Source organism: Primulina huaijiensis, chromosome 11 (genome assembly GCF_012295235.1).
Source record: "Primulina huaijiensis isolate GDHJ02 chromosome 11, ASM1229523v2, whole genome shotgun sequence".
Classification (NCBI taxonomy): Eukaryota; Viridiplantae; Streptophyta; class Magnoliopsida; order Lamiales; family Gesneriaceae; genus Primulina; species Primulina huaijiensis.
In genome coordinates, this window is record NC_133316.1 from 21,914,471 (window position 1) to 21,924,766 (window position 10,296).

Sequence of the window (10,296 nt, forward strand, 5' to 3'; positions counted from 1 at the left end):
ATGTGTATTAAGACATTAATTAAATATCACAGTTTATAAAATTAAAAATAAAATAAAGTATCATATTAATGTTTTTGTAATATTTGTCGTTGATTCAACTAAAATAATGAAATAAAGTTATTTTTATTTTCAAATCAATCTTTATATAAGAAAATTGAAAAATCACCTAAATAAATAAATAAATAATTAATGAAGTAATGGTGAATGAAAGAGTGACTAAGAAAATTAACAATTCAAACTCATATCTCACTTAAATAAATAAATAAATAAAACATTAATAAAGTAATGGTGAGTGAAAGGGTAACTAAGTAAAACATTAATGAAGTAATGATGAGTGAAAGGGTAACTAAGTAAATCCACAATTCAAACTAATGGTGAGTGAAAGGATAATTAAGTAAAACATTAATGAAGTAATTATGAGTGAAAAGATAATTAAGTAAATTCACGATTCAAACTCATATATTTATAAATAGTATAGATTTGGGAAAAAAAAAAGTAAAAGGAAAACTCGATCCTCGGCCACAGAACATAACACATTCGGCTGATATGTTGGCGTACATAGAAGGAATGATTTATTGCTAATATCCGATCATATTACCACGTACGTGTCACCACTTACGCCATTCAAAACTTACCAACGAACTAAAAATCACACTGAAATTTGGAAACGCTAAAACTCGATTCCCACTTCAAATTCTACTCAGAAATGGCTGTTCTTGATATCTTCAAGCTCTCATTTCTTCTGAGTCTTTTCTCCACTTCAAACTTAAGCTCTGGCCCGGGCGGTAGTGTTGGTGTATTCCCGCCCACGTGTAACCGAATCGAATGCCCGAGTTACGACGTGATTGACACCGGTGATGCGTTCGAGATCCGGCGTTACAATTCCAGTATGTGGATATCGACTCAGCGCTTTGATGATATCTCCCTTGTCAATGCCACCAGAGTGGGATTCCTCCAGTAAATACTGATTCTTCTCCCTTTTCTTTTTCTTCGGTACCTTTGTTTCTATGGTTGCATGTTCGCTCTTCGAATTGTTCTGTTATTTAAAATACTCAACAGAATTGACGAGATTAACCGTTAAAGCATTAACATGGTCAGATTTGTGGTGTTTAAATTGGTAATCTTGGAGGGGAACACAATTCTTACGTCAAACGTATTGCCTATGATTCTTTTCCTTCTTATTACAATATTTATGTCCATATTAGTGTTTTTGAGAATTCTTAGCATCATTTGTTCTGACTTTTTCTTTACCTGAAATCTGTTAAATACAACTTTTCTATCGTAATCCTTTGTGTTGGAAACCATATTTTAACCCCCATATTTTGGACTTCGTGGGAGGCAATCCAAACAACAATTTCACACTTTTATGACATGTTCTCTGACACGGATGTTAGTCCAGTACTATTGGACAAAAGAGTCCCAAAATTAAACTACCTCAGACCAATTCAATCAAAGATAAAGAGGAGATATCATTATTGTGCTTTACTTCTGGCTCTAATTATATTCCATGTTTAAACCAATTTTTTTTTTAAAGAACGGGGATATGGGAGGTGATCGAATGATAATTAACATTTCTTTCCTTCCTGCCAGGCTATTTGATTACATCCAGGGAAAAAACGATGACCAGCAGAAAATAGAAATGACGGCTCCAGTAATCACCGAGGTGAAGCCTAGTGATGGCCCCTTCTGTGCTTCATCCTTCGCTGTCAGCTTCTACGTGCCTAAAGATAACCAAGCAAATGCCCCGTCTGCTGATCATCTTCATCTACAAAAATGGGGTATAACCTATGTAGCAGTTCGGCAATTCAGTGGATTCGTGAAGGACGAAGATGTTGGAGAGGAAGCCGCTGCCTTGTACGCTAGTGTATCTGGAACAGTTTGGCAGGATGCTATTGAAAAGAGTCATTCAGGGGACAATGCAACGGAATACATCATCGCGCAGTATAATTCTCCGTTTGAGCCTAGAAACAGAGTAAATGAGGTGTGGCTGACATTTGATCTCTAGACAACTTGCGGTTTGAGAAGTGATCTTGATCGATGTTCTGACTATGTATGATCATAATCTCTGTGTAGTTTTCTGAATAAACAATAATGTCATACACATCTAAATGTGATATTGGAATGTCTGTCTCGAGCATCAGGCAGTATGTGTTTTCATAATAATATGTAAAACCAAAAGTTGATAATATGTTGAACTGTGATTTTAGAAAATTATATATATGAGCAAATAATGAAAGAAATGAGACAAAAAAAAAAAATTTACGTGATTTGGCAATTTACCTATATTCACGAGAAATAGAACAACAATCTTTTATATTATGGAGAAGATATTACAGTCTAAGAGTGGCTGCCACTGGCCAAGGGTAAGAGTGACAAAAAAAACGTAGAAAATCGTCTAAAACTTGAAAAAATTGAGATTCCGCTATGAATTTACTCCTAATTCTAAATTTTCCAAAGTACTTTATTTATTTTCGACTTGAAAAAATTTAAATTATATGAAAATTAAACTATTCTTAAATTTCCGATTATTAAGTACTAAAATGCTTAATATATATTTGATTGGTGGAAGAAGTGGGCGGTCGACGAGTCAAGTTTGTGTATTTTGTATTCAAAGCGGAACACGTACCATCTTTTTATTCAATTTGACAGTAACGCTTGCCAAAATATGGTCATCGCCTTCGAAGTCGGACCACGTAAAAGTTATGGAGTTCGTCTTCTCTCCACTAAATTTTATAGACAAAAAGTTTTATTTATAATTTATAAATTAGTGCAAATATGACGAAAAACATTTATGCATCATCATCTTCAAGAAGTAACCAAAATTACCTAGTGCAACGCATAAAATTCATCATAAGAAAAACTGAAGCAGAATTTCTTTATTATACCAAGCAAAGAAAAGGGAGTGACCATATACATGGGATTCTACAAGATAAATATATGAATACATTTAATCCTCAATGACTCAGCTCAATAATTTTGGGTGAGATCGGAAAAATTCAAGAGCTTCACCGGTGGGTGAATCGGTAGAAATTCGTTGCCTTCTGTAATGTTCGAAATTGAAAGGGGTGTAGAGGGCAGGGTGATCGGAATCCACCAACCCCGGCAACACTTGAACGTTCTCATCCTCGGCAGGCAGCACGAAAAGGGCAATTGTTATACGTACAGAAGCCTCGTAGCATTGCACTTGATGCTTCACGTTGTGAAACCTTCCATTACTCCACACCTAATTAATTAATTAAATTTCATATGATACATACATACGAATATAATTAATGTGTGTGTGATGGATTATAATTACATAAATAATTGATAATTTGTATTAATGTTTACTTGTTTGAATAAACTTCTCTTACGTTGAATCTGGAAATTTTATTTTATCGTTAGTGTCCCGGCCCAAAACAATATCTTCTAGAAAGCTTTGAACTATTTGCCATGAGAAGATAATAAAGTAACTAAAAATGGTATACTTACCTTGCCCGCATCTCCGACATTAAAAACAAGTGTTCCGGGCACATGATCAACGGAGATTAACTCTCCGGTGGTTTTGTCCACGACCTCCAAACCGTTAACGTTATCATCATCATGCAGTATGGTGAAAAATCCAGCGTCTGAATGCATTACAGCACCCTGTAATCCCACAGTTTCCGGTCCATAATTATATCTGTTCAATTTGAACTGGGATATTCCTTCCTTGAATTTCTCGCCATTCAATCCCAAACCGTCCATTAATTTGCTCCCCATGACCTTCGCAAGATCATGAATAGCAGAAGTGTATTTTAAGATAATCTCCCTGCAAAAGGATTCGAAAATTTCCAAGAATAAGTATCATGAGCCTGCAGCATGCATGATAGAATTCTTCACTATTTTTTGGTATTTCTTAACATGAATCAAAAGGTTACGTATTATTACCTTTTCTGAGGAGATACATCCAACTGAGTGCAGAAATGATCAACAGCGGCGGCCGAGCCCGCATCATATAAACTCAGGCTTTCGAAAAAAGCACTGGCTATGTTAGGTGGGGTGTACCCTTTTGAAGGCTCCAGATGGTTATAATTCCGCATCTTGATTTCCATCGGAAGATCATGAAGAGAACGTGTTACATCCTTCATATCAGACATGAGGGACAAAGGAACCCCGTGATTGATAAGCCTGAAGCAACCCCATTCTTCGCACGCACTCACCATTTTCTGCGGCAGAGTTGAGAAATCTTTCATATCAATCACTGGAACTGACTTGGTTATGGCCATTTTGTATAATTTTATTTCCTTTTTCAAGTTCTTTATCGAATTGCTATGATTTCTTGAAGATGTAGAGGTTTCTGTGTGAGTTTTTTAAGCCTGCGAAACCATGTATTTATAGCTGGATTTGAGTTTGAATAGTCGTGGAGTAGAAAGTAAACAATCTTATTTTTCAATTAATATGGAGAAAAAATATACTCTATCTGTCCGTTACTACTTTCCAATAAATTTAAAAATTTATTGTTTTATTTGGAATACTAAATAGAAATATGTGTAGTTATTGAAACTAAAGTAATCAATAACATTTATATATTAAAGAGTATAAAAGAAAATATCAAGTAGTTAAAAATTATATAAAATGATGCAACTTTTGGACAGATTAAAAACATGCTCTATAATTATTAAAAACTTATGTTATTTTTTTTAGCATAATTATTTTATTATATAATAGTCATTGAATATCTTACGTGTCTGAGTAAATTATTATTTGCATTCTAGAAGCCTTGTAGAGTTTGGTGTATTTCTTTACCTGTAAATCACCATCGAGATTTGCCTCCCAAAAATCATCATCATCGAGAAAGAATACGCCAAATTCAAAAACAGACATTTATTTGTATACCAGTAATTGACTTTTCTTAATTGATGAAATAATGTCACCTATTTGATTTTTTCAAAAATTAGGGAAAACTACAATTGAAGTTGCTAGTCTTAGTCCTAAAAGGTAGGAAATTTCAATTGTTGTTCGGAAAGTATTTTTAGTTTTTATTATAAATTTAATTATATCAATTCAGACAACATATTAGATATAATACATATAGTATATACAAGTAAAATTTAATATTAAAAGCATAAATTTTATAGTTTTCAAATAAAAGCCTCAAATCACAAATAGTATGGATGAAAGCTTTCGTAATAGTTGTTGTATCAAAGGCTTTCTTTTTAAATTTAAAATTTAATTTCATGCAAAAAAAATTAAAATTAACTTAGATGGTATGTAATACTTATAGCTTATGATTTGGGTTACCCCGACTAATAGTTTATAGCAATTTATTATGAAAGTTTATAAGTTTTTTTAAAAATATTTTACCAAATAAATTTTGAGAGTTTATAACATATGAAAATTAATTAATTTATCCAAATTGAAAAACGCATTACTAGGATTGAAATTTGATATCATAAACAACTAAAATGAAATTAAAATTAAAAAAAAAAAAGTTTTCTTCATTCATTTTAATTTCCCAGATAATCCCCTTGCCTCATGTCCTTATAAAACTTTCACTTTATCTATTTTTTTTAAAATTTGAAATAATTTAAATTATATTAAAAATTAAAAGTAATTTTTCTACTTGAGTTTCGATTAAAAGACTTAATATTTGAAGATTGGTAGAAGAGGCGTTCGACAAAGTCAAGCGTGGGCGTGTTTTCGAAAGGTTGAAAAATTGGTACAGCACCAATCGAAGGAACAGCCCCGGAAACTTTCCAGATGGTTTCAATTTTTAAATTCGATTTATTTTTTTTTATATGCATAAAATTTGTTTTTAATACATACAAAATTCGTGATCTCAAATTTGACTTGATTTGATTTTTGACGTTCATCGGCATGGATCGGAAGTCGGTCCACATAAAAGTTGAGGATCTTTCCTCAGCAGAAATGCATTTTGCAAGAAACAAAAGTGAAAAAATTGAACAAAATACGGAAATGAAGTACGGAGGGAGCTAGCAAGAAAGAAAGTTTGAGGAGCAAGAAAATCTGATAATGACAAAAGATGTTAAAGATCCGATATGGAATTAAAAATTTAAAACATAAGGAAAAAAATTCATTTTTCAGAAGATTGAAAAAAAAATATAAATTAAAATTAAAATTAAAATCAAAATCAAAATCAAAATAAAAGTAAAAGTAAAAATTACTTAAAATATTTGTTTTGTGTATTTTTTTAAAAAATTTAATTATATTAAAAGTTATAACTATAATTTTTTTAATTGATTAACGTTCTAGGTAACTTATTTTTGGAATTGAGATACTAAAAACAGAACAAATGGTATTATTGCCATATTTTAATATAGACATTAAATATGAAGTGTATTTAACAAAAAAATACAAATGAAATAACACTTCTCTTCAAACAGTGATTTTGTTTTAATGTTTTCAGAATGAGAAGATATTTTAAAAACATAAATATCACAAAAATTTTTGTTAGATCGTTTTACGAATCTTTATCTGTGATACGAGCCAACTCTATTGATATTCACAATAAAAAGTAATATTTTTAACATAAAAAAATAATATTATTTCATGAATTATGATATGGTTAATCTTATATTTGTGAAGGTAATGATCAATAAATTACCTTTTTATTTTAAATGGGATCAGATATATTGATGTATGGTAAACCATCATATCATAATAATATTAAAAATATAAGAACAAAGAAAATTTGTTGATCACGAGAATCATGAGAACAATTATATATAAGCTATAGGATATGAATGTATTTGGCCAGAAATATGAACTAAGATGAAAACTCGATGGAGTTGACAGGATTCGACTTTGGTTTTTCCTCGATTTTTGGATTCCGTTCGCACTCGTCAATATCGGCCAATTGGGAATACTCAGATTCTGACTTAATTATTATGGGACATAAGAATGGCAAATTTTCGTCCGAAGCCTCAAGTCTCACAACCCCAATAGTACCGCCGACAATGGACCCTTCCGCCGCCGACGCCGGGAAGTCCTACTGGCGTTTCAGCAAGAATGATTTTTTCCCGGAACCTAGCTTCCAGGACTTCTCCACCTACCTCTCCGCCCTCTCCAAAACCCCCCACCGTCTTAAAGATCGCCTATTCGGGCGATCCTCCGACGCGAATGAACTCGTTCAGTGCAAGAAACAATCGGAGAATGAGATGAAGCAATGCCTCACGTGGTGGGATCTTATCTGGCTCGGATTTGGTTCCGTCGTCGGTTCGGGAATTTTCAGCATCACGGGTCAAGAAACCCACGATCACGCTGGTCCTGCAATCATTCTGTCGTATGCTGTTTCGGGTTTATCCGCTTTATTATCTGTGTTTTGTTATACCGAATTTTCTGTTGAGATTCCGATTGCTGGGGGGTCCTTTTCTTTTCTTCGAATAGAATTGGGGGATTTTGTTGCTTTTATCGCTGCTGGAAATATTTTGCTGGAAGGGCTGGTTGGGGCAGCAGGCTTGGGGCGTTCTTGGTCATCTTATTTTGCTAGCATTATTAAAAGTAATCCTGATTTTTTGAGGATAAGAGTTGATTCTTTTGCTGAGGGGTTCAATCTATTGGATCCTTTGGCTGTAGTGGTTTTGGCCATTGCCAATGGTTTTGCAATGACGGGCACTAAAAGAACTTCGGTGCTGAATTGGATCAGTTCAATATTCGGGATTGTGGTAATTGTGTTCATTATTGTTGTTGGTTTCGTGCATGGGAAGCGTGATAATTTGGTTCCTTTTTTTCCATATGGGGCTGAAGGGGTGTTCACTGCCGCCGCCGTAGTATACTGGTCTTATACGGGTTTTGATATGGTTGCTAATATGGCCGAGGAAGTTAAGAAACCTTCAAGGGACATACCAGTTGGGCTGGTTGGGTCGATGTCTTTGATCACCTTCGTGTACTGCTTAATGGCGTTGGCTCTCACTATGATGGTGAAATATACTCAAGTGGATGTCAATGCCCCGTATTCTTTCGCATTCGATGGAATTGGGATGAAATGGGCCAAGTATTTAGTGAGCATTGTTGCTCTTAAGGGAATGACTACCAGTATGCTAATTGGATCAATGGGACAGGCTCGTTACACTACTCAGATAGCGAGGGTACATATGATTCCCCCTTGGTTTGCTCTTGTTCATCCCAAGACAGGAACTCCTATTTACGCCACCCTGTTGATAACCACAGGTAGTTGCATTCTTGCCTTCTTCTCGAGTTTGGACGTTTTATCAAGTGTATTATCATTTAGCACCCTCTTCATTTTCATGCTTATGGCCGTTGCTTTGCTCTTTAGACGGTACTATGTTAAGGATGTCACCCCCAAAAGTGATGCCATCAAATTTTTCATATCATTATTCCTAATTTTTGGGTCGTCTCTTGGGATAACGGTCCTTTGGAGTTCCAAAAATAGGGAATGGATAGGTTATGCTTTGAGCGGAGGGCTGTGGTTTGTAGCAACTTTAGGGATGGCATTTACGGCAAAACACAGGAATCCGAAAGTATGGGGGGTTCCACTTGTTCCGTGGTTGCCATCTCTATCGATAGCTATGAATTTGTTTCTTATAGGATCTCTTGGTTCGGTTGCCGTGTGGCGGTTCCTTATATGCAGTTTCATCATGCTATTTTACTATTTGTTAGCCGGAGTTCATGCGACTTACGATACGGCTCATATGGATGAACAAAAACTGAAACTTGAAGAGGGAATTTAAGATTTGGACCAGGGGAGTTGGCTGGTAATGTGGAGGAAGGGTTTGCTAAGATATGTTTGCTACGAGTGCAAACTGAGCACTCAACTAAAGCATGCAGTCTTTACAAGTTCCATTTCAAATATAGTGTTCTGTCGTAATTTTTCTTAGTTGGTTTCTGTATTCTGTCAATACAAGTTTTAAAAATATGGAAAAGCGCTCTAAACTTGAATGAAATATTTAGTCCAACTCTAAAATACAAGCAAAATGAAAATCAATGTACATGTCATCAATGTACACGCACTGCGTGTGTGTTCTTTGAAAGATTTGCATGGATGATGGACCCCTCCGATAAGGAAGAAGAAAATAACTTTGTCGTATGTACGTTTCTGAGTAGATTTTTGGATTCTAGGAGTTGTATTGGATCCAGAAAAAAGTCTTGTAAACGAATAGCCCAAATCCGATTGTATGATAAATATATCAAAATTGATATGTGAGATCGTTTCACAAGAGTTTTGTGTTATTGAAACTCGATTTCCATTGAAAAAGAAGTGCAATGAAAATTAACTTTGTATATGCAATGAAAAATAGTGAACATTGAATGTTTCTAATACCGAAATCGGGCTATGATCCAAGGGGATATATAATCTCACAGGCGCACTCCCTCAATTTTACTTTGTTTTTGTGAGATGAATTTCACCACATGATCATGAAAGAACTTCATAGTAATAACGATATAAAGAACTTTCAAGTTGCGATTCATTTAAAAGACTTATAATTAATCATGCACACGTAATATATATTTCTGCCCAATTCTGAACTTTACGGATGGAGTCTTATCCAAACCAACGAAGTCCCTTATCTAAAACTACAGTCCTCAACCAGTAAAAGTCCAACACTTCTTACGTTCTTGAAATTCTCTAAATATGTGGGAGCATGGTGGATTCACTTATTGGCTCCAAGTGCAAACAAGGCATGGAACAGACTCCACCCCAACTTTTTATCTTCTTATTGGCTGCTAAGTTAGAGAAGCATAAGAATGGAAATCTCTTTTGCCACGAATGGTGGAAGAATAATCTAAAGATGAGACAGAACCCTTATCCTCTGATGTTTTCATTCAAGAAATTTGGAGATTTTAATCATTACTATATCGGAAAGTTGAGTGGTTGGTGTTTTGTTTTGGATAAAATCTTGCTCTCCTACTTGGGATCGATTATGTTACCTATCTTTTTTAGCATTTCTCATGAACAAATTTCTAATTCTAAACACTTGAATTATATCTATTAAACCTAAATTCGATCGAGTACTGCATGCCATTTGCTCACATACATATAAATAGAAGTAAGAACCTAAATTTATTTCTGAGTTTTTTTAATAATATATATATAATATCGCATCAAATTGCCAACATGATCTTGACAACGGAATTTTTGGAGATAAAATATAATATTTTACCCTCTGACAAGTAAATTAAGTGGTCGTATGTAAAATTTTTATGCATTATTAATCCCTGAAATTATGATGTTAAAAGAGTTAAACTTTGGTTGTAAACACGACAGCTCATAGTCGCATATACATCAATCAAATTCCAATAAATCCGGCTTATGCAGCATCAGTCACTTCTTCTCCATCTTTTTTTTTTTTTTTT

General features: G+C 34.1%; 3 protein-coding genes across 3 annotated transcripts; 2 read left to right on the forward strand and 1 right to left on the reverse strand.

The window, feature by feature from the left end:
* Positions 1-605: 605 nt before the first annotated feature.
* Positions 606-2,068, forward strand: LOC140988970 (uncharacterized). Its single transcript, XM_073458098.1, has 2 exons — positions 606-957; positions 1,591-2,068. Exons 1-2 carry the CDS (start codon positions 707-709, stop codon positions 2,003-2,005), a joined length of 666 nt encoding a protein of 221 aa, XP_073314199.1. The 5' UTR covers positions 606-706; the 3' UTR covers positions 2,006-2,068.
* Positions 2,069-2,861: 793 nt separating this feature from the next.
* On the reverse strand, positions 2,862-4,343 carry LOC140988590 (2-oxoglutarate-dependent dioxygenase DAO-like). Its single transcript, XM_073457605.1, has 3 exons — positions 3,910-4,343; positions 3,472-3,790; positions 2,862-3,223 (listed from the first exon to the last, which is right to left on the reverse strand). The coding sequence occupies exons 1-3, from the start codon at positions 4,245-4,247 to the stop codon at positions 2,963-2,965; spliced, it is 918 nt and encodes a 305-aa protein (XP_073313706.1). The 5' UTR covers positions 4,248-4,343; the 3' UTR covers positions 2,862-2,962.
* A 2,348-nt stretch (positions 4,344-6,691) lies between these two features.
* Positions 6,692-8,683, forward strand: LOC140988763 (cationic amino acid transporter 8, vacuolar-like). Its single transcript, XM_073457825.1, has one exon. The coding sequence runs from the start codon at positions 6,765-6,767 to the stop codon at positions 8,670-8,672; it is 1,908 nt and encodes a 635-aa protein (XP_073313926.1). The 5' UTR covers positions 6,692-6,764; the 3' UTR covers positions 8,673-8,683.
* Positions 8,684-10,296: the final 1,613 nt, after the last annotated feature.

What these genes read in the sequence shown, in the direction of transcription:
- LOC140988590 (XM_073457605.1), bottom strand. Translation starts at nt 4,247, where the DNA reads ATGGCCATAACCAAGTCAGTTCCAGTGATTGATATGAAAGATTTCTCA. An exon ending in GATGTATCTCCTCAGAAAAG is followed by an intron (nt 3,791 to 3,909) that starts GTAATAATACGT and finishes ATCCTTTTGCAG; the next exon opens with GGAGATTATCTTAAAATACA. An exon ending in ATGTCGGAGATGCGGGCAAG is followed by an intron (nt 3,224 to 3,471) that starts GTAAGTATACCA and finishes TTAATTAATTAG; the next exon opens with GTGTGGAGTAATGGAAGGTT.
- LOC140988970 (XM_073458098.1), top strand. Translation starts at nt 707, where the DNA reads ATGGCTGTTCTTGATATCTTCAAGCTCTCATTTCTTCTGAGTCTTTTC. An exon ending in ACCAGAGTGGGATTCCTCCA is followed by an intron (nt 958 to 1,590) that starts GTAAATACTGAT and finishes CCTTCCTGCCAG; the next exon opens with GCTATTTGATTACATCCAGG.
- LOC140988763 (XM_073457825.1), top strand. Translation starts at nt 6,765, where the DNA reads ATGGAGTTGACAGGATTCGACTTTGGTTTTTCCTCGATTTTTGGATTC.